The sequence below is a fragment of the Drosophila nasuta genome, chromosome 2R (genome assembly GCF_023558535.2).
Source record: "Drosophila nasuta strain 15112-1781.00 chromosome 2R, ASM2355853v1, whole genome shotgun sequence".
Taxonomy (NCBI): domain Eukaryota; kingdom Metazoa; phylum Arthropoda; class Insecta; order Diptera; family Drosophilidae; genus Drosophila; species Drosophila nasuta.
Genome location: NC_083456.1, coordinates 4,523,127 through 4,547,364, shown reverse-complemented (window position 1 = coordinate 4,547,364; position 24,238 = coordinate 4,523,127). Strand labels below are relative to the sequence as shown.

The 24,238-nt window shown below is 39.4% G+C and overlaps 1 protein-coding gene across 2 annotated transcripts; it reads right to left on the bottom strand.

Moving 5' to 3' along the window:
- Positions 1 to 16,033: 16,033 nt before the first annotated feature.
- Positions 16,034 to 23,842, bottom strand: LOC132787089 (hemicentin-2). 2 transcript variants are annotated; one of them, XM_060793982.1, is made up of 6 exons: positions 23,415 to 23,842; positions 22,479 to 22,603; positions 20,106 to 20,456; positions 17,019 to 17,276; positions 16,657 to 16,875; positions 16,034 to 16,567 (listed from the first exon to the last, which is right to left on the bottom strand). In XM_060793982.1, the coding sequence occupies exons 2-5, from the start codon at positions 22,567 to 22,569 to the stop codon at positions 16,715 to 16,717; spliced, it is 861 nt and encodes a 286-aa protein (XP_060649965.1). In that variant the 5' UTR covers positions 22,570 to 22,603; positions 23,415 to 23,842; the 3' UTR covers positions 16,034 to 16,567; positions 16,657 to 16,714. The 2 variants fall into 2 exon arrangements, with proteins under 2 accessions (XP_060649965.1, XP_060649966.1); XM_060793983.1 differs by lacking the exon at positions 23,415 to 23,842 and adding an exon at positions 23,308 to 23,394.
- Between the last annotated feature and the right edge of the window lie 396 nt (positions 23,843 to 24,238).

The window sequence follows — 24,238 nt, the reverse complement described above, 5'->3', positions numbered from 1 at the left end:
ACCGCGTATCTTTATGCACTGCACAACATAAAGTTATTGTTATTACTCAACACTTCAATTAAGTAATCATTACGCACTACTCAACACTTAAACTAAGAAAGTATCGATAAGAGAAGGAAGAAGAAAATCGATCAAAAACGCCACTTGCTTTTTATCGATGCTACAAGTAACATTGCGAAATTTATTTTGTATAAACTGAATGTAACAAAAAGAAACATATGAGAACGTAATACTTCTACAGACTTGTATATTTATAAGCTGTAGATGTGTTAAATTTGAATAAAGTAGTTAATTAAAATATCACTAACAAATTATGTCGTAAAAATATGCGTGGTAGTAAAGAATGTAAACAAAACGGAACTAAAGATGTAGCTGAAGTGAGGTAAGTAATTAAGAAAATCTGAAGTAAGTTTATTATGGAGGCATAGGAGTGATAAATTATGATTAAGCACATAATCAACTGTCTTATATATTTTCGTATTTATGTTTTTGTTAATTCTTGACTGACGATGAAAAACTTTGCCAAAAGAAAATGAAAAAAAAACGACAGTTTATTCATGAATTTATTTTTAGATATACATGAAGTTATGCAATCTTTTTAATCTCGCATATCTTACAACGCACTTTGTTGTTTGTTCATTTTGTGTACAGCAAGCATAAATTGCAAAATGTTATCTGGAAGTAGGGGCCATGAATTATGCTGGAAAAGTATTAAATTTATAGAAGCATCCACGTCGAACAATGCACCTTATAACTAGCAGTAGTTGTTTCTTCGTCTAGCACAAATATCGTGATAAAGTGAAATGTGTTAGCCGCAAAACAAGGGTACAACTGAGGAACAGTCAAGCGAGCAGTGAAAAACTTTTGGTCGCACACATGCACATGCACACACACACACACACATACACACACGCACACAGACATAGGCAAAACTATTTATTGAAAACTGTTACCGTTAGCAGCAAACAATTACCCTTTACCCCGTGAAACATCCCTTTCAGTCGCCTTGCCGATCACCTGATACCCAACTTGCAGCTCACAGAGAATTGCAATTTTTGTTTGCTGCACAACAACAGCAACAGCAAGAAGAACAAGAATAGCAACAACAACTATGCCAAACTGCCGTTCACACTTTGGCAGTGTGTCGGTTATCGCTGCAGTGTGACACAGGCAAAACGGTGGTGGGTGCTTGGGTGAACGGAAAGGGGGACACAGAGGTAGCTTTAAATGACATCCTGACAACAGCGACAGCGACTGCAACTGCAACTGCGATGCCGACTGCGCCGTAAGCGACAACGACAACGCCAACGACAGCGACAGCGACAGCGTCGAGGACAACGGCTTTGTTGAGGGATTTTTTTGAATCAATTGTAAATGCAAGTTATTCGCTTAAATCAGCGCCTGTCCAGCCTGTCAATGGGCATAATCCATGGCACTATTTAATTTTCAATTGAAAGGACACGCAATTTATGACGGCGCTATTCATCGAGCTCGCTTCCCTTCGTTCCCCCTGTTTGCAATAAGCGTCTTGCATAGTTCTTAAAAGACAATCAAAATTTTGCCAGCGGCTTACAAGTTTTTGGGGCTCGTTCATAATTTATGCCTTGCCAATAAAAGATGCGCGAACGTCCGTCCGCATTGGCCATCAATTTCATGGCTAAAAGCGGGTAATGTGTAGACGCTGGTTAAAGCAAGTAGCCAGATGGCAGCATGCAGCAGGCAGCAGGCAATGGCAAGAGGGCAAAGGGGGGGCGCGGAGCAGGCGAACTGAGGGCCACGTTAATTATGCAGAGGTTAGCTGAGCACAAACCAGGGCCAAACTAGGCCACATGGTTGCGTCAGGGTTGGGGGCGGAGCGTGCGTCGCGTTGCGTTGCGTTGAGTTGAGCCTGCAACTGGACTGGGTACCAAAATGTCGGAGCCTGGGCATCGCGGGCTGGAGGCTGGTGACTGGAGACTGGAGACTGCTGACTACGAACTGCCAACTGCGAACTGCGAACTGTGGACCGTGGACCGTGGACCGTGCATGGGTTATGTATGTGCGGCGTGCAGCGAACTTTTAATCCGCTTTAACTAAAAACATTTAAATTTGCGAGGCAACGCGCGGGGGGCTAACCAGCCACCAATACCCCATTCCCCATTCCCCATTACCCATTCTATGCCATCACCAGCCAAGCACAACAAAAAGCGAGGAAAAAAACCTCAAATAAAAAAACTTTTTGCCACATGCTAATGCCAGCGCGTTAGGCATAATAACTATGCGGAAATGTTTGGAGTGCTTAATGCTTGATAAAACAAAGCCAACTTAACCCTATCAGCTACAAATTATGATCTAATCGCAGCATAAATGTACAGAAAATGTTTCTCATAACACATCAAATAGGAAAAATGTAAAAAGCTAACTTCAAGCTAAGCAAAATTAATAAAAGTCGATAAAGCTATAGAACGATTTGATTGGTTTCACATAGAATTGTCTACGAAAAGGTTTCTTATTTGCCTCAGTAATTGGATTAACTAATTTATAATTTGATATGGTGATTAAATTTTTAAATTAAATTAAATTTAAATTAAATTTTCCTTTATTCTTATATCGCTTCATTTACATTTTTTTTTACTTATTTATTTTATGTTATAAATATATTTACTTCTTTTCCAAGTTATAATATTTTTCATGAAACTCAAATAATAAACAGAACAATAAATAATAACTTACAACATTCGAATTGTTGTTTTAATTGAAACTCGTTATCAGGGCAATAATTGGAATACAAATTTTGAATTTATTTTTATAGTTTTGACATATATTTTCAATCATGTTTTACTTTCGCAACTATTCAAAGTGTATAAAGGATTCGATCTGACTTCTGCAACCTAATTTTTCATACGTTTTTTATTGGTAGTGAGTGGTTTATACATATATTTTTTTTTTGGTAAATGTGCTTTTGCTCTCTTTCTCTCTCTCTGTATGTTGGGCTGTTGTGTGGAGAGGATGAGTGTTTGGTTTTTTCTAATGAAAGCCGCGTCGCGCTGCAGCCACAAGCTGCTGTGGAATTTTCTGTGTGCTAATCACAACTTGCAGCTAAGCAGCTTAACAAACTTGTTTTTTGGTGTAATTTTTAGTAGATTTTCCAACGAATGGACCAAGTTTTTGAACCGCCGAAGAACAGCTGCAAAACATTTTAAAGAAATGTTTTAAGTTGTCATCACAAGTGGTGGTTGCTGCTTTGTTGCGTGTGGCCAACAGAGTGTATCTTTTGTCAAGTTCTTTAACAGCACATTACAATAAACAATTTTTCATATACAGACTCACAAAACACACACGTATATATATGTATATGTGTATACATAATACAAAATGAACACAAGACACGAGGCACGAACAACGATCCGCTGGGAAACCGCAAAACAGCAGCCTGAGCCGCAACCATAACTTAAATTTTGACAAATGTATCTGACACTTACAATTAGTATAAATTGACTGGCATGTTGAGTGCCACACACGCACACACATACTATGGCAGAGACAGAATCACACACACACACTCATTCATGTGCATACATACACTCAAAGGCCTGCTATGTTGGAGAGCAGACAATAGAGCAACGAGAACGCCAGACCACAACAGCACCAACAGCACCACCACCAACAACAACAACAGTAACAACAACAACAACAGAAACAACAACTACAATAACAACAACAATTATATCACGATATCTGCTATTGTCAGCGTACAAAATGCCGATTTGCATTACACTCGAGGGAAGTTTAAAGCGTTTAGCTCACACTTGCTTTTCACATTTTTATTTCTAATAGTCTGTTTTTATAAAACTTTAAAATAGGATGACAGAAAATCCATACATTTTAGTTCCAATCTATGTGGGTGGATCTCAGATTCTTTCTTAAGCATTCTCTATTGTTTCATCTACATTCATAGTGAATCACTTTCGTCATGTACTTTGTTTCTAAAGAACACTGAAGCTAACTTTAAAATAATAGGTTATTAAATACGTTTTGTTTCTATATACATAAATAATTGCAATTGGAATTATTCTAAACAGTCTCTTGCTCAAATCGCAAAACTCTTTGATGACATTGCTATTTAAGAATTTTAAGTAATCGAATTTCAGTCAACAAAATTTGTTCATTCGATATATTGAAATGATGTTCTCATAATTGCATTTATTCTAAAAAAGCAACATAAACTTTATTTAAATTGCAAAACTATTTCACTTTGCTGTTATTCGATGGCATATATTTAGAATAAATAAATGTGTATTTGGCTTTTTATGTGATAACTGCAATTATTGCAATGTTGCTGCATATTTCTGTTTGACATTACTCACCTTTTAATTTGAGTTTGTTTTTATAAACTTGAAATAATCAGTTTATTGACAGAACCGTTTTATTGACAGACTGTCTAATTTAGTATTCAACCAATATCAATAAAATAAATATAATTATATTAATTGACGAGTTTTTCTTAATTATTTGTTTACTCATGCCCCGTGTGTGTGAAACACGTCGCTCACACCTCGCACATACACCACACACGATATTCTGGTGCTGTTAAGATATACAATACGTAGGTATGTCAGTATGTTTTAAAATATAGGATATTTACGTACGTATGTATATCTATCTATATGCAATTCATATACGATATACAAATATATCATCGAAGTTTAAACTGGCGCAAAAGCTAAGGGCAATTGCTTTTGACAGTTATGTATAAATTTATGAGACTTAATGGAGGAATTGGAATATGGACAGAACAGGAGAGGAGTGGGAGACTCCTCTCTCCATATGCTTCAACTTTGACTATGCTCCTGGCGGGGCTTTAGCTTTAATTGATTGACTGACTGCCTCTTAACAAAATTCCTTCAATCCCCCCACCTCCTACTTTGACTTTTCTCTCTCTCTCTCTCTTGCTCTCGCTCCGTCTCTGTCTGCCTGTCGCAGATATACAGAAACAGTTCTACCTATTCGAAACGTAAGTATGTAAGGTATCAAAAATTACTTACAATTCAAAACAAACTTTTGCGCCAAGCAACCTAAATTTGTAAGTCAACAATGGCTAGCGGGGTGAAGTGGCTAAGGTAGGCGGTTGGTTGGGATTAGGGGGTAGGGGTTAGGGGGTATGGATTGTGCTTCAGCGGGGGTTTTAAGCGTTAGCCGAAATGCGAAAATGTCGCAGAGCCAAAAGTAAAACCAACTCGTAGTCGAGAAGAGGATGAAGACGAAGATGAAGATGAAGATGAGAGCAAGAACGCGGGCAAGGACGAGAAACTGCCTGCTGCAAAGTGAAGAAAAATTGTAGAAAACTTTTGCTGATTTCGCCCAGTGCGCTTCATTTATTTCAACGATTTGTTGCCAGGCCAGAAGCCATTGCGAAGGGCTGGGAGCAAGAGCGGGAGCAGCAGCAGCAGGACCCTAACCATAGCCATCGCCATAGCCATAGCCATGGCTGAGCCAGTAGAAAGACCAGAACCAGAACCAGCACCAGACTCTCTTCACTCCCAACTCTGACTGCCGACAGTGACTCCCTGGCTAAGGCATTGTCCAAATAGCAGCTGTTTTAGTTCTTGATGGGGCTGTCTTCTAACCGGCAATCCTCAACCCGCACCCTGTAACCCCTGCTCTCGGCTGACTTTATCGCTTCAGTAAGTTGCCTCGCTGCCGTTTTATAATATTATAACGTGCGTTGTTTGTGCTTGAACAATTTTTCGGCGCTACCTTCGCCTTTTCTTATTGGAAAATTGCAAGTTCTGTTTTGTGTGTGAGAAAGCGCTCGTGTGTGCGTGAGCGTGCTTGTGTGCCTGTGTGTGTGTGTCGGCTTCACAACAGCAACACTAACACTAACAACAACGCCAATAACTATAATAAAAGATATGCACACTAGGTGGCGCTAGCACAAACTTTCTGACAGCTGAAGTTTAGTTTTCGCATAGGTACACGAGTATTTACCTTGCAGATTCCTATTTGAGTTATATAACTATGCACATAAGTACGTTTTACATGGGTCAGGGTAAGAGTTCAAATTTGCTGCAAGCAAAAAAAAACAAAAAAAAGCATGAAACAAGCGGTGAAGAGAAGAGTAAAGAAAAGAAAATCGGAGTGAATGTTAATTTAACAAAAGTCTTAAATTTCAGTTTTCGCTGGAATCGTGACTATTTCGTATTGCATTTGTCCTCTTCGTCGCTGTTGTTGTTGTTGCTGTTGCTGTTGCTAATTAGGAAAATGATCAAAAAGAGTGAAAAGGCTGGCGGTTCTAGGGCAAAATTCAAACAAAATGCGCGTGTAAAGCGAAAGATCAAAGTTAAGCTTATCTTTAAGTGTTCGCCAATGACACTCAATTTTTATTTTAATGACTTCAATTGTAATTTGTAAAAGTTATCTTACTTTTTCACTTCTGTTTCTATTTCAGGCGACGTTTTAAATTACTCGCGGGTTTTTTGTTGTTTTTGTTTTTTTTGTTCTAGCTATTTCAGGTTTTCTACTTTTTAATTTCGTACTTTTCATTTACAATGTGTCCCCAAACAAAACGTAATGACAGCAATTGAAGAGGCTGCAGGCAGCCCAACTATTACAATGTAACCGACTTGCCAGAGACTCAACCTAATTGCGCTGTTGATTTAAAATTATTTCACACAAAAACTGAAAGGGTTGCGATGAGCATAACCTTTGCTTTTACATTACTTTCCATATATAAAAGCGGGCTGAATTAACTGTTTTAATGGATTAAGTTTAAGCTTTGCTTTGTGAATTAAAAAAGCTCATTACTGAGAACAAGAAATAACTATTAACTTAATGTTAGAAATAATAAAAAATGTCGTAAAATTGTGCAAGCAATATAAACACGAAATAACAGTTATTTTTTGGGAGTATACCAAAGATAGACATCACATCATGTGGCAGCTGTTATTACTTCATAGCAAACATGTAATTGCTGAGATTGATTAAGAAATCTGTAACGCACAAAAACTTCTGATATTCTTGCTTGGAACATGCTTACAACAAACAAAACAAACTTTGCACTCCTCTAATATTCATTTAATGTGGCAATCACATGTGGCAGCTTCCCACGTGCTTGTCGACTACGTAGTATAAAAAATAGCAGCATCTGCTCGGAGAGATTCTCCGATACATATTTAAAATTAAGAGATTGCGGATCCGATGTACATAGGGATGGATAGATTTACAGACTTGATTAAGTTTATCTGATTGATTCTGAAATGTTTGTGCTGTTTCTCTTGTTTTTTTTCGGGGGTGGGGGCGGTGGAAAAAAACGGAATTCACTATTCAATTAGTCGGCAAATGTAATTGAAAGGAAAATATAAATAGAAAAGTTTTCATCAGTGAGTTACAGATATTTTTTCGCAGCAATGTAATATGGAAAGAGCGTTGTAGATACAGAGAATACATAATAAAATGTCGGCTTCTGTCTGTGTTCATATGCGAATGCATCTGTTTGCATAACTTTATTATTAACAATATAAAAATGTTGCAAGCATCTCTGAAGTTCTTAATTTCGGAATTTAACTGTAGCACACTTTTAAGGGCCCTCCACTTTACATGCATGCATGCATGGGAAACAGCCGAGCGCTTGATTTATTCAATTACCAACTGAGCAGAAGCATTCCTACCATAATAATGAGTTCTGGGTATTTTGCGAGTGTGGGGTTCCATATATATTCACATTTCATATTTCCTTAAATCTATAGTACACTCGTTTCACTGAGTAGAAAGAACATTTGTTCAAACAATGTTTGTTATGCTCTCACAGTTCACACATAGTTTAGAGAGTTCACAGTTCATAGTAGTGTAGTAGTTTATACTTCATTTAATTCATATGCTTATTTTTAAACAAAACTTGCAAAACTAATTAACTTTTAAATTTCGTTTGTTTTCAAGTGCTTTGAGAGAACTTTTGCTGTGAATAATTGAGTAGAACTCAAGCGTCATATACATTGTACACTAGGCTTTAGTGGCTTTTAACAAAGTAATCTACAAGTTATATGATTATAATAAAATCTTTTGAAACATGAGCGGAACGCTGACAAGTGGTTCATTAGATGGGACCAGTTGGCGAACTAGTTCACTTCAATCATTTACTATGCAAATTCTTGTGTTTCAAGCATCAGCATTTTATGTGCAGTGCTCCGAATTTTAAAGTATCTTCAAATGCTGCCTGCGTTGCTGTTACTTCTCTTGTTTTTCTTGTTGTTGTTGTTGCTGTTGAGTTGACGTTCCCGTTGTGTGTTAGTTCTCTCTACACTCTGCATACGAGTGTGCGTGTGTGTGTGTTGCAAACATTTGCAAAAAGCGACACACGCTGCAAAACTGCACAATGGTGCTCCACAGTGTTCCTCATTGCTTCTCATGGCTCCACGTTGTGTTGTGTCGCGCTGCGTCGCCTCGCTCCTCCTTGCAGCTTAACAAAAAGCATTAACACAATGCAGGCGCAGCATGACGAGGGCCACGTTTCGGCGCTCAGGACATGGGAGTGAGATAGAAGCCAAGCCAGAGTCAGCCTGAGAGTCGGAGTCGGAGCTGTAGCTATAGCTATAGCTATAGCTTTAGCTCTAGCTGTAGCCTTCGCGGGTCGTGTTATGTACCGACATTGTCGTACATAGAGTGGGGACTGTGCAATGTGGAAGGACTGCGGGGAGTTGCAGCTGTTGCCGGCGGGCATTGCGTGGGACTTCCGCTGAAATGTAACCACAGCAGAGCAGAGAAGAGCCAGCGGCGATGGCAGAGTCAGCGATAGAGCGACACAGAGATACACATAAGCTGTCTCCTTTCCCCCCCCCTGCTGAGTTGCCGTCGCGGATATGCATTGGGCCAGTGCAGGACAGACGAATTTGCAAGCTAGTCAGGAATGGGTTTATGCTATGGTATGGTATGGGATGGTATGGAATGGAATGGTAAACGGAATGGGTTTAAGCCGAAACGAAATGCGGGGATGAGAACTTGCAAAAGGGTAATTGCTAAGCAATTACCTTCTTGCAAAGATTAATGGTCATGGCAACAACTTGAAAATGTTGCCGCAATGCTAACAATGACCCCGACACATACACACACACACACATATGTATGAGTTGAGTGTGCTTGTGTGTGTGTGCTGGGCGTGTTGCATTAATTAGATGATTGTGGGCACGGCAGTTATTCATGCATATTTGTGCGGGAAAAAAGGTTGAATTATATGCAAATTAAAATGCATTGTATTGTATTTATTATGAAGCAATTCAACTCGCAGATGGGATGTATTTGTAATTCGCACCGGATATATTTTCCAGGCATTTTCAGCTGCAATCGGCGTTGCCGCTGCCGCATCCACATTCCATACCTTGGGTCACCCGCTGCGCTTTACATAAATTATATTTCCGCCGGAAAAATTAACATTTTTATGAATTTCCTTTCAGCAGCGCGCATTGTGGTGTCGGCAGCGGTTGAGATAGAGCGAGAAGTCAGCAAAGGGGCGAAGGGGCGAAGGCTGGCACATGACAAGCGGCGAGCAGAGCAGAGTCAGCATTGCAATGCAGCCAATGCGACTGCGGCGGCGAATGCGAATGCGAATGCGAACGCACACTGGCGCCAAGGCGCAACCCTCAAAACAGGCAACAGCTTTGGTTTGGCTCCCCAGCGAGCGTTTTGAGGGAAACTGCGAGAGCTGCGAACTGAAATGCTGAAAATGAAATGTTGTTATTGAAATTGGCAAAGTTTTATGTGCGCTCGTAGTTTTTACATAGAAATGTGGCCATGACTTGCTGCTCAAATCTAGCCAGCAGAGCCATTTTAGCCCATTGCCTCAAAGTCGTTGCCTATTTATGCGTTTTGAGCTTTGCGTGCTACGTTTTTATTTCACTTGTTTAGCTTAGGGTTTTTTGCGCTTTGCATTTTTTTTTGTATTTTGACTGTGCTTTCTCTTTTCGTCCTCTTTTTCAAAGTGATATTCGCACATTTGCGCCAATGTGCCGACGCTAACGTTGGCGTCGATGTCCACAGCAGCAGCGACGACGTCGACGCCGACGTCATGTTGGTGTAAAATGGCACAATACGCCAACAACAGCAACAGCAAGAGCAAGAGCAAGAGCGGCAACGTCGGCAACGGCAACAATAAGAAAAACAATAGCAACAGCTACAGAATAAAGTGCCAGGAAACACATTTAATATCTACGCATAAAAATAAAAGTCTGGCAGCACCGGCAATGGAAGTGACCAAACGAAGCAGCAGCAGCAGCAACAACTACAACAGCAGCAAAAGGCTACCAAAATGGACAGCAAGAGCTGTCGTTGAGGGGAGCGAGAGGAGCAAGTGGCAGCTGCAGAGACGACAACGGCGACGACGACGACGACGACGTTGGTTGAAGGTCTTGTTTATTACGCTCGCATAGCCAAATGCATAAATTTACGGACCGATGCGTGCAAACTGTGCAAACTTAAAAAAAAAGAAATGAAAAAAATTATGGCAACCCCGAAGCTGCAAATGAAAAAAGCGTCTCACTACAACAACAAGAACAGCAACAGCAACAACGACAACAACAACAAGAACAAGCACAGTAAAAGCAACGGTAATGGCATCAGCTACTTGCAAGCTTCGGCTTCCATGCACTGCTAGAAAAAAACAACGAGGAAGAACATCGAGCTGAGAAGCGCCGTGATTAAATACACACTTTTACCAAGGGCAAACAATTACATACTAAAGGATGAACCTTAAAATATTCTCGTAATTAAGATGAAATACGAACATGAGAGTTTATTCGTAGGGTAATATTTTAAAATGTTTGTACATTACCCTTTATGAATTTTGTAATTAGATACATGAAAATACTATTTAGATTTTTGAACACACATGCTCATTAGTATAATATATGAATTCCAATTGCAACCATTTTTGAGTAAAACAATTGTATAATCCGCAATGAAACAAAACGTAACCATTTCTTTTGTGTCAAAGTGGAAAGCAGAACACACGATTGTTTTTTGGTGTTTCCACATGTGTGTGCATTTGAATAAAAATGATTTCGTAGAATTGGTAAATACAAAAACAAAGTACAGTGGTAAATATACAATGAAATTCTAAGCTTTGCATAAATAAATAATTTTCGCTCAGTGCAGCATGTCCAGGAATGTGCATGTTTCACACACATACACTCGTATTTTTATGTCGCTGTATGTGTGTGTGAGCGTGTGTGTGCTGTAAAAGAAATTATGTAGAGACTGAAAAGATAAAATGGTCGAAAAACAAAGCGCACGAAGATCAAGGAAATGCAACAGAAATGAAAATTTATGTTTACGAAAGTATTTTTGCCAGGCCGTTTATAAATATGCATATTCATAAGTGATGAATGACTGTTACATAGAAATGGTTATATATGTATATGAATATGGTATGTTGCGTACATCTATATAAATACACGCACACATTGTACATACATGAGCTCTGTGGGTCTAATGAAAATAGCTTAGGTGCATATTTATGAACAGCCTTGCCATGACGCTACGGAAGCTGCTAATGTGCTTAGTGCTTTTGCCCGTCAGGCTGTGGCAATAACTGGTTAATGGGCTGTCATTTGTTCCAAGCTCCTCGGACTAGTCCGGCTTGTCGGATTGTCGCTTTGTTGGTCGGCAGAAGCGAGAACTGGAGCTCATTATGCCGCAACAATCAGGAAAGCTTCGTCATTAATGTATTGTGCACAAAGCTTACGGCTAAGCTTTCGCAAGTCGTCTAAGCTTTGTGGCTTTAATGGTGAGTTTGCTATAAGCTTTAAGCTCGTCACATAACTTTTTTGAAAGCTGTCGGATATTTCTGGCGCATATTTTTATGGCGTATTTTATGGTTCCACCGTGGGACTTTTCAAATAATTTACCCCAAAAAGGAATTATTCAAGAGAAATAACCGACCAACTTGAATGTGCAGCAAATTGAGTTTCTGTTTCTGGTTTTGGCGTTCTTGAAATACATATTGAATAATTCAAAGTTGACTGCTATAAAATCTCAGCGGGTGTCCCATATTTCAGGGCGGTAATTTCATATTGTTCGGTTCAGTAGCAAGCCGGCCAGCCGTCGAGCAGGTGGATTGGAGACCCCCCGAAATGATTCCCTTTTTCATCTCGGTGTTTCGTTTTCGCCTTTCGCCTTTTTGCCTTGTTAATGTTGAGGTTTACTTAGCGGGCTATTTTGCTTTAAGGTTATTGAGTCCTGAGCTTCCTGGGGGAAATTAACCTCTTGCCAGGGGGTGCAATTGTAGTATGCAGTTAGCAGGCTTTGTCTGCTGTCACATCATCTGTTTCCCTCACTCTCGCTCTGACCCTGGCTCTCTCTCTCCCTCTCTCTCTTTGGCTCTTTTTCTGCCTGTTTACACCTCTACACATCGACTGCTGAATGGTTCAGCCACGACTCCTGACTTTTCAGCTGTCCAGGTCGGGGCGATATGGATCAAACGATTTTGTTTGTAGATTAAACTACATGCGGACTCACCTGCCATTTGCCATTGCAGCAAATGGTCGCTGGAGTTGGAGTTGGTCCTGGTGGGGGATAAAGGGAAGGGGGAACCACCAAAAGCTGGCTCTAAATCGGCCTGCAAAGCTACAGCAGAGACCATCGCGTGTCGCATGCAAGAAAATGACAGCAACGAGAAGAGAAACAAACCAAAAAACCAAAACTAAAATTAACAAAAAAAAAAAAAACATATAACAAGCGTAAAATGAAATTGCTGCAAAATGCAGGCACTTTGCACTTTTGTGCGCTGTTACAACAAAACTTAAATTAAAACTCAAACCAAAATCCAAACCCAAAATCAACATTTTGTGTGAGCTATTCAAATAGTGCCAGGCCATTTATTACCCGAACTGAGATTTTAAAGCCACTCAGCAAATCACTTAAATCTCTCTCTCTATCCATCTCTCTGACTTGTGCAAAAGTCGTGGCCAAGTTAAAGCTCCTCCGACTGAGCAAATCGCATGATAAATGTTATCTAATGCTTATGTTGCTACTGCATCGCATTTATGTGGGGTATATGCGTTTCATAACTATATGAAAGCAGCATAATTGATCAAGTTAATGCTAAAATTGTGATGTCAACTTTCAAGTTCTTTTTTTAATGGTGACTAACATATGTCTGTTTCTTTTTAAAGAGTGTAAGTTTGCATAACAAGCGAGTGCTCAAGGACTTTCTGAGGACCATAAAAAACAGGGTATTTGTGATTTAATCAGTTAACATTGTTGTTGTTGCTGCTTGCGGCGTCGGGCTTGAGACTGAGTTTGTGTGTGGTTTGCATTGTATATTTAATAAAATCGTTTGCATTTCTTATGTGTTGCTAAGTGTCAGCGAGCATCTAATTTGATTTATGACCCACAAAGTTATGCCCCAATAATATCGAAGATAAAGTTTTTCAGCTTCTTATATTTGCTCATGTTCTCTCGTTACTTTGCTGTTGTTGTTTGCTCAGCTCAGCTCAGCTCAGCTTGTTGTTATTGTTGTTTATCTAGGTTGGCTTTACGACAACGATGACTAAGGCCTTTTTAAATGTTAAGAGTTGTCATTGTTTTTGCCAAAGTTGCGTGAATAGCAATCATAATTTATTCACATGTATGTATGTGTACATTTCCCATTACACACATACAGTCACACACGCACACATACGCAGACAGATCTCACATTGTAGATGTGCACACAATTTGAGTATCAGGTGGGCCTCAAAGCTACGCACTCAAGCAGCAAATATCCTGTGTGGACGGACAGACGGACGGACGGACGAACGGAGTTTCATTGGTTGCCTTGGAGCAGAGCAGACTAGAAATTTGTCAAGCATAATACCTGATAATCAATTGACTAACAGTGTCTGAATAATGAATTGTTTTTCTCAACGTAACATATATGTCCCCATTTTTCCTTTTTTTTGCTGTTCTTTTCTTAATTTTTTTTTTGGCTAGCCTTTCAGCTAGCTATCAATCAAATTGGCCGCTTCGTTACAGTTACCGTTGCTGTTGGCCGTGCTGCTTTTGGTGTTTCTCCGTCTGTTCCTGGTCGGCTAATTAGCAAATTAAAAATGTTAAATGTTCGCTTTCTGTTCGTTTTTGTGCGACGTATTTAAAATGTTGATTTTGCTGCAGCACGAAAAACTCATTAGTAATTAAATATTTTCCGTCGCGCCAACGCCCCGTAGTTTCTTAGCACTCTGCTTGTTGTTGCCATGCCCATGTAGTTGTTGTTGTTGTTGCTGTTGCCGTTGTCACTGTAGTCGTGTTCGCACAGTCTGAACTTCCGCACATCCGTTCTGGTTGCTGCTGCTCCTACAGCTCTACGGCTGCTGCTGACGCGCACACAGAGCGTATACGCAATTTCTCCTTTACTTTCTTCTCTCTCGTTTTTTCCTTTTTTTTGGTTATGCGTATTACGCCCGTAAACAAGTCTACGGCTCTGGCTCCAACGGAGCCGGTCTGCTCTGCTCTGCTCAGGGCTCGTTGTTATAGCTGTAACCCTGAGCATGATTTGTTACTGACAGCGTCTCAGGCAGCAGCAGAAGCAGAGCTCCAGAGCTGGAGGAGCGTCGGCTAGCGTTGATGCTGGGTTTGATTTATTTCTCGTTGTACAATTTATGAGTGAAGGTGAAGTAGCAGAAGCAGCAGAACAGTTACTGGCAAGCGCCGTACTGTTAGCACTTGCAATTCATTGAGCTCAGGCATTGCCCAATGGGTTATGGCTATATACAAACACACACACACACACGCACACTCATTTATATACACACTTAAAGTATGTATGTCTTTTTTGAGGGTTGGCAGAGTGTCAGCGCGTGTGCTGAAGATACGCAAAAATTCCCAAAAGATTTCTATTGCCAGGGGTATAGGGTAGGGGGAATGGTAGGCCATCATGTTAACCGGGCCTGCTCAGCCATACAACTGTCGAGCATATCTCAAATACTTTGCCCATTCTCGGCTATTATGATGGATGTTGATGCTGATGTCGGTGATGCTGATGTTGTCTACTTTACGACCCAGTTTTGGGTGCTTCGTGCACCATTAGCACGGCTCCTGGCGGCTTTTATTTCAATTAGTATTGGCTCATGCAAAATTTAGCTTATCGTGCTAAACTCTGCCTGTTTCAGGCACCTCCTCCATCTTCGGTACAAGCACAGGCTCAGGCTCTGCCTTTGGCTCCTTAAAAAAGCAACTCTTCAAAAGTAGCCCACTTTACTTGGCCCATTGTGTTGCCTACTTTATGGCGTCTTTGATGCTGCCACGTGCATTGAGGGAACACAACTTCTTGAGTTCAGTGTATTTCAAATTATAAGACCCAACCGCAAAAACCTTTCACAACTGCTTTAAGTTGCCAGTGATGCATATTTGAAGGCGGAATAAATTAAATTCTCCTCTCTCTCTCTCTCTCTCTCGATCTGCTTTGTATACTTAGTTTGCAGTTTGCCAAAGAGCAGCTGCAGTTGTTGTCTATCAAAACCCCCAAAAACTTACCCTAAAAACTTTCATCAAGCTCCCTCAGTTTCTTTGAGGGAGCAGTAATGCCAGGCAAAGTAACCTTTATATCGAATTAAGCAAATTTAAGTAAATATTTATTTAGTTAATGTAGCTGATTTTGGCTTTTAGGTGCGTTTTATGTCAATAACCTCGTTAAGTCCACAATAAAATCTTTGAAATATTCTATCTGCGCCCCAAGCGTTTAAATTTCGACAACCGTCAGGTGCAGTTCGTCCTTTATCGTTTTTCAATTACCGGTACACAAACCCTTCCCCCCGTCACGTGTCCCCCATCTCCCGACACGTCCTTGGTCCGCACACACAAACTGCAATTAAGTCATATAATCTCGGTTATAGCCTGGGGCCAATCTACAGCGGAAAGTCAGAATCGTAAATGTTGTTAAATTGCTTGCGATGATGAAGTAGAGGGAGGGGCAGGGGGATTGGAAAGTATCTGAGTATCTGGAGTGCAGGGCCTTTGGACTCTTCACATTCATATTGCCATTAATCATTCGTTTTTAAAATTTAATTTTCCACTTGCTGTACACAATTTATCATAATTAATCTAGATGACAGATACCTATGTGTATATATCTACGAAATATTTGAATAGTGCGTGTCTCATTTCTCATCTTCGTGGGTCTGGATGATTGCGAGAGGAGGTGGACAACACTTCAACTGTATTTGTTAATTAAGATTAAACATTTATTTACAACTTTTCGATTTTATGTTTGCATATTCGATTCATTATACTTATTGCTATTCGATTGCTCGACTTTGTTCGACTATTCGATTAATCATTAACGCTATGCTTTTTGAAGTACTCGCTTGATGCTCCATGATGAAGTACACACATATAGTACGTATGTCATATACTCCTCATACATCGGTGTAAGTGTAAGTGTAAGTGTATTGCGTCTATTCACTTAATTACGTATAAAAATACTTAAAGCTGTTCAAACAAAACCTCCGATTTACATATATACAGGTGCATCCGATTGCCTTCAATTGCAGCTATGCTTATGTACAGATGGTGGGCTGGCTGGCAGTGGGCGTGGCAACATCTATCGCTCGATGCTTGGCAGGTGCTGTAATGCAGGTAATGAAATCAATTTCTAGCTCCCAGATGGCCAAAGTCGACCCAAGTCGAGTCGAGTCGATTCGAGAGTCAACTTACTACACTCCAAAGCTGCAGAGGACGCAACGCAGACATCAAACATAAGTTGCCGCTCAGCTTAGACCACGAGATGTTGGGGGCGTGGTGGTGCCATGTGAATAACCGCCAGCAGGAGCAGGAGCAGCCACAGGCTGGGCAGCTCCAGTCTCACGCCCAGTTCATGCTGCATGGCCGCGTGCTGTTCGCTTTTAATGATATGCACAAAGACGCTGTCGGAGTCTGCAATAGAAAAGCAAAAGCGCCAAGGGAAACCCAAGAGTCAAGGCAACAACAAAGAACGAACATAAGGTGGGGGGTTCGAACACGAGTTAGGTATTTAATTTCATCTGCTTCTGCTTCTGCTTCTTGAGGTCAGGACTCACTTGAGTTATCCGCGGAACATGTGTAATTGCCGGAATCTGTGTGCAGGACACGCGATATCACCAGATTGCTAGTCTTCATCTGTTGCTCGGATATGACGCGAATCCCACCCCGGGTCGAGTCGCTCACCAGCTCCGTGTCCTTGTACCAGAGCATGTGCGTGTAGGGTCCTGGCGCCTGAGGTGCGATGCATGTCAAATTGATGTCACTGCCGCTTTGAATGAACAGCTCGCGATTCGCCAGGATTTGCGCCCTAGATGCTGTCAAAGATGGGAAGTGATTGTTAGTATGCTATCAAGTGAAAGTTGCAACAGAATTTCAGCTCGTTTCCCAGGCATTGTGTGAAACTCATTAGCACCTGCTTGTTTGCACCTGCAACTGCTTTTTACAAAATTCGAGCACTATCATAGCTTGTGCAATTAACCAAATTACATAACAACTAGCTGACTTTTAAGCTACATTTACACAGAGCACAATTACATTCTTAAAGCTATGATAAAAGTTTTGTAGTGCGAAAAATTTTTGAACTTTAAACAACTCTTGAGGCAAGATTTGAATCTTAGAAAGTTTTTGAAACAAGATTTCACAATTCAATCATGTTTACAAAATTAGTCTTTCTGATGGGAAAGTTCTTAAATTCAAGACTTCTATTTCTTTTTTTGTAATAATGAGCCTACTATTCTTAAGATCGAATGATATAATATAAGATTTTGGAAATACTTTGAAAAATATATATTTAAAAAAAAACTAAAGAAACAAAACAGACTGAATATACATATAAATAAAATATATGGCTTATGTGTTTTTTAAACAATCTATGTAAATTTTAGTATGTCTGCTCTTGATTGGAACAATTTCGTTCTGAAATAATTCTTGTTTGTCAAGAATGTTGATATTGAATTAAAGTTTTATTTCTGAGTTCAATTTTAACATGACTTTATTCGAAATTTCTCTTTTAAATTAAAGTATGTTTTTACTCTGTTTAACTGTCACTTAAAAAAAATCCCATTTTTTAAATATAAATATGTTTAAAAGTACTTGCAAAGTGTTATGCAATAAATATAACTTACATTCTAAGCTTGAATATGGACTATAGTACAATAAATTCAAATGTAAGTTAAAAGTTGAGTTTTGAAATCTCTTCATCCCCTATTCAGTTAATGTCGTAAATATAAAGTTTCACTTGGTTCAATAATATTTGAAAAAAATTTGCAAAAGTTGCCAAACTAAATTTAACTAACTCGCAACTTTTGTAAATTCATAGTTTTGTTTATATTGTTGAACAGATATACACATACATACATACACTTGAATACATAGATAAAAGTTGAGCATGAAAGTCGAATTGAATTTTTTCGTTTATTTCTTATTTCTTCTTTTATTGTTTCCCCGAATTGAGCTTAATTTGCAACCTTGGCGAATTTTTTTATTCTCTGTCTCGCTGCATTTTGTTATTCTTGTTTCTTCCGGTCTTATATTTACTTCGTTCTCTTTGACTAAGTATTTTCTTTCTCATTAAAGTTTTCAGCGCTGCAAATTATTTCCGCACTGATTTGTATTTTCAGATTATTTTACCGCGTTTATTTTAACACTTACTCAGGTCTAACAAACCCAAAAAAAATGTAATTAAAATGAATTTGAACACCTAATAATACATATTAAATTATATATTAAGTTAATGTAATTATTAAAAACTACTAAAAAGCCCCTAGCCCCTAGCCTTTTTTAATAAAAGTAAAACAATTCGGTATTACTCTTAAAATATACCGAATTAATATACCACTAAATAATAAAATATATCAAAAAATATACAAGCCATTCAAAATATACCAACGAGTATACAATATATTAGATTGTTAGTAAAAGCAACTAAGATCCGATTGCAGAAGCCGGTTTTTTTATTACAAAACTTTTTATTAAGTAACTTCTATAAATTTTATCTGATCACACCAAACTTTTGAGGTGCATTAAAGACTGTAGTTATTATTATATGTACCGTGATTCTACCTTTAAAATGACGTTTGTTATTTCACTTTGGGCGTAGCAAAAATTTAAAACAAACTCAACAAGTGCTGTCGAAAATAATTATATCTTTATATTGTATAGTCTCTGAGATCTAGATGGGCGGACAGACAGGAAGATGAACACGATTTTATCGTCTCATCAAGACTATATAGTTAATGGGATGAAAGGGTAAAAATCATTTTTAAATATTCTCATACTAATTTAAGAATCAATTAAAATTAAAAACCAATTTAATTATACCCGCTACCCATAGGGTAGAAGGGTATTATAACTTTGTGCCGGCAGGAAATGTATGTAACAGGTAGAAGGAGGCATCTCCGACCCTATAAAGTATATATATTCTTGATCAGCGTCAACAGCCGAGACGATCTAGCCATGTCCGTCTGTCCGTCCGTCCGTATGAAACACTGGGTCTCAGAGACTATAAGAGATAGAGGTATAATTTTTTTTCGACATCATTTGTTATGTTTGCACGCGGAACAAGTTTGTTTCAAATTTTTGCCACGCCCACTTCTGCCCCCGCAATTTAAAAAAATCGAATAGCAAGAGTAATTTTAAAGCTAGAGTTGCGATACAATATATATATACAATAATTACTATAGTAGTTATGATCAGATAAAAATTGTGGAAGTTATTAAAGAAATACTTTTGTATGTGCAAAAACGCCTACTTACTAGGGCTCTTAGTTGCTTAGTCTATGGAATATTTTGAATGGTGTATTATATCGATATACCAAATATACCATTTGGTATATTTTTAGTTTTTTTTTTTTTAGTATTTTCGGTATATTTTGAAAATAATACCGCAATATTTTGCCTTTACTAAAAATGGGTAGCGGGTATCTCACAGTCGAGCACACTCGACTGTAACTTTCTTACTCGTTTTATTTGAATCATTCAAGTTCATTCCTATTTTTGTTATTATAAACTTGCATTCTTTGAATAATGTAAAATTAACGTAATAAGAAAAGCTAAAATATATTGTTTAATATTAAACTTTCCTTAATTCCATTTAGTTTGAGTTATCTTTTTATTTGTTACCAATTGAAAAGCTTTGATACTTACTCACAACCATCAGTTTGTAGGCGAGGCTTATTTTGGGCTCTGTAGAGACCTGACATTCATAGATGCCAGCATCGCGAGGCTGCACGGACACGACCTTGAGCACCCACTCGTCGGAGTTGTCGATGTGGCGGGCCAGAAAGCGCTGATCATTGGTGTAGGTCATGATGCCAATGGTGAGAATGTGAAGATCTCGCTGGCGAATCCAAGACACAGCTCGATCCCCGAGGCTGCGGACACGACAATGCATACGCGCTGTTGTCCCGAGGGCGGCAATTATTTCACGGTCCGTGCTGTTGTCAAAGTGCGGCTCAAAGTCCTCGGGTATGATGTTGGAGAGCTCCGTGGCCAGTGCTGTGGGGGTAGACGGGCAGACAAGCAAATAGAGAGTCAGTCAGTGGGAGTGTGGCTGGGTCAATAAACGCTTGAGAAACTACTCGAACAGGAGCTTGTCCACATTGTGCGAATTGTGAGACATGCGAGATACTCAATCATATGCTTCTACTCTACACACACACACACACTGAGAAACCGCACACACTTCAGCACACTTGGGTTCGCAGACACTCACACAGAGAAACACTTCAGAAGGGTATTAAATAACTGTATCTAAATGTCAATCTCAATGTATTCATGTGCATTTATATTCAGCAGCAACATTAACATCAACATCGCATTCACAGCCAAGCTGAAGCTGAAGCTGAAGTTGATGTCGACGTCGAAGTCGAACACACAACGTTTCTATCGAATGAAATCAGATGGAAGGCATTGTGCAATGGACAGCTGGGCAAATGGATATGAATGGCCTGAATGAGTGAGTGCCACAGACGAATCAGCATTCATTTGATTAACGAGTATTTGTGCTTAATTTATGCTAAAGTTTACCATCTTATTGGCATCATATACTAAGTACGAAAACACACATACTCTAATAATGTTTCTCTCTCTCTTAAGTGGAGCCAACACCCATTCATATTATGATCCATCATTGGATCACCACACCGCACCGCACTGTGGAGCAGGGCAAGTGATTTATGTGGAATTGGGGCCGCTTTATCAACATCAACGTATTAGCCAACTAATGCGCTAATAATCCACGACAGCCTAAACAAATACAAATACTAAGCCAAAACACAAATACTAATACAAACATGGAAGCACAAACACTAATATAAATACAAACACAAATAGAAGGAGACTAACATAAATACAGTGCCTGCTAAACAAACATGCATATAAAGTACCTCTATATATATGAGAGTATATATTGATTTATTGACACACCCACTGTCCATGTAGCTATCAAATATCGAGCAATAAAATGCCGTTAAACACTTAATTGAAACTGTTGCTCACTTCACGACTTCCCGCTTATGCCGTTTTTCCGCGTTTCGATTCCCGGTTTCCCGTTTTTCCAGTATTTCACCGGCATTGGCCAAACATTTTACAAATGAAATTGCTTTCTGTGCTGCCCACAAAAAGTATATAAAAAAATCAAATTTACACACCCAAACACTCGCACACACACGCACACGCATACTAACTTCCACACACATACGCATATAAAAAAATATAAAAAAAAATTTTTTTAATAAAAGTTTTGTATTTACATACAAAGTGCGGCACCGACGAGAGGAAACCAGATCTGAGTTTCGGGTTTTCAAATTGTTGTGTTTAACCGCAGCAACAAGCTCGACCGGCTCATACCCTTCTCCTTTCCTCATCCCTGCGACCATGCCCCATGCGGGCACTAAAAATAAAAGCAGGTGCCATAAATAATAAATGAGAAATTGCACTTGCTTGTGCAAAAAATAATTCCAAATACATGAACAAATAAATAAAGCCCCATATGAATATCTCGTTTTTCTTGCCTTTATTTTTTGCTCATCTGCAAATGACATTTTAATTTCACACGAAAGAGTTGTGGAATGAAATACGAGTCTATTTAATTAAAATCTATTTTCGGCTACTCCGAAGAACATTAAATTTGGCAATAACCAAAATAAATGGGTGCATTCCTACATCACTCACAAAAGTATGCTATACTTTTTCATTAACGATTTGCGTGTAAACTGTGATTTGTAATGAAAACTTAAATGAAAATAATAACAATAATAAATTAATGAAAATGCAGTCACAACAAAGAGTAAGTATGAAATCTAATTACGAACATTGTCTGACTTATTGCCCAAGCAATTAGAAGCATGCGATTAAATTTGTCTTGACTGAAATTCAATTTGTCAAATAAATTTATTTTCAACTACCATGCTCAGCATGAATAAGTAATTTAATCCATCTCGATAATCTGCGTTGTCTTCGAGTTAAATCTAATTGATTTTGTCAGCTCTCAATTAAATATTGAGCTCTCGTACTTACCAAAGTGTGGCATATGCCTGGTGCTGTGCTTATCGAATGTTGTGGTTAATCCCATGATCACAAGCATCGCCATAAAGTATTCCAACAACATTTCATGCGCAATTTGTGACGCTGTTGAATTATAACTGCAACCAAAGACGACAACGGCAAAAAGTAATTAAAATAAATGATGGCAATCGCAAAACTCGAGACAAAGACACTGCCAAGGACTTAAATGAGTCAACGCCATATTGTTTTGCCATCCGCCATACTTAATTTATAAGTATTATGAGTAGAAGACGTAGGACGCACGGACACGAACGAAACCATCTGAACGGATTAGATTTTGAGTCCCAAAGTCTTATTCTTATTCTTATCATTGGCGCGAAGGATGCGGCGGAGGAGGAAGGACCAAGGCGGAACGGAAATGGAGACCGCAGCACATTCATTTGAAATGATGACAAGTCCGCAATGCGGTTGAGTTTTCAATCACCATGACGCCCGCAGGAATCGCGGAGGGTCCCAGGGTGAGGGGGGTGTTGCCATTGATGATTGGGTGTGCGAGGGTGCTAGCAAGAGAGAGAGAAAGAGAGACGAAGTGAGATGGCAATGGCAATGGCAATGTCGATGGCGATGAAGCAGCCAAAGTTGAGCAATTTCTTCATTAAGCACTAAGCTGTTGTGAAATTGGTCGAGAGGGAGTCGAAGATTGAGAGGGGAGGCGGGGCGGGGCGGCGCCAGGGAGGAGTGGAGGTGAGACGAGTACAGTTAACTTTTTTGACCAGGGGCTATAATTTCGGTCTGGTCACGTTTTGCTAATACACTTAATTGTAGTCATCCTCACACTCACACTCGTATTCGTTATCGTTTTCGTATTCGCATTCGAATTCGTTTTCGTACTCTCACTCGCATTCGTTTTCGTATTCGTATTCGTATTTTTGGGTGAGCTGTGGCTACCTTTTGCGGACTACAGCAATTTGTAAGTGATGCGTTTGGATTCAATGTAGCGCGAACTGCGTGCCGCCATTTCATGCGCACCGTAACGCATTCGAGCGCGTGTATTTTGATTTCTCTGCTGTTTCCTTTCCTTTTCTTTTTGTTTTTCTCAGATTCTTTTGTCTTTGAGAAACTCTTTAATGTGGTACGTTGCGTTCATTTCACAGCGATTCAATTCGACACTTCGAAAACTATCAAAATGTGACCCGCGTGAATCGTGATTCGTGACTCGCGTGATTCGTATCGTGTAACTCGTGATCCGCGTGGCGTGTAACGTGTATCGTGTAACGTGATCCGTGATTAAGTGATTAAATGTTGTGACAGTCACAGTGACTCGTTGTCACAGTTCACAATGTTCAACTGCGCACGCTGCGTTGTGTGTGGCTTGAGGCGCGGTAAACAACTGAAACTAACCAACGATGAACCTCTGGAGTATGCAAATGCTGTCGGAGAGAAGAGCTTCGTAGCACGGAGTTGGCGCAGTCGCAGACGCAGTCAATGTGGCTGCAACATGTTGCGGCAACATTGATTGAAATATAATTTAATTGTAACACATACCGTTAACCGTCATCAATGGGTGGACACCTCCACCAATGGGCTGCCATTGATATCACATACTATACAGTAGTTGTCATCACACACACACCCACATACACCTTGATGACTGGCGGGAGGCTGTGGTTAAATTTCATTGAAATTGCTTTAGAAGTGCTTATGAAATATTTAACAAGGCATTGAATGTAACGCCAGAAACACTTACAAAATGTCGTTTGATTTGTGTCACG

Coding starts and splice junctions, on each gene's coding strand:
- LOC132787089 (XM_060793982.1), bottom strand. CDS start 22,569: ATGTTGTTGGAATACTTTATGGCGATGCTTGTGATCATGGGATTAACC. Junction 17,277..20,105: donor CTACAAACTGATGGTTGTGA/GTAAGTATCAAA, acceptor CATCTTTGACAG/CATCTAGGGCGCAAATCCTG. Junction 16,876..17,018: donor ATGTTCCGCGGATAACTCAA/GTGAGTCCTGAC, acceptor TTTCTATTGCAG/ACTCCGACAGCGTCTTTGTG.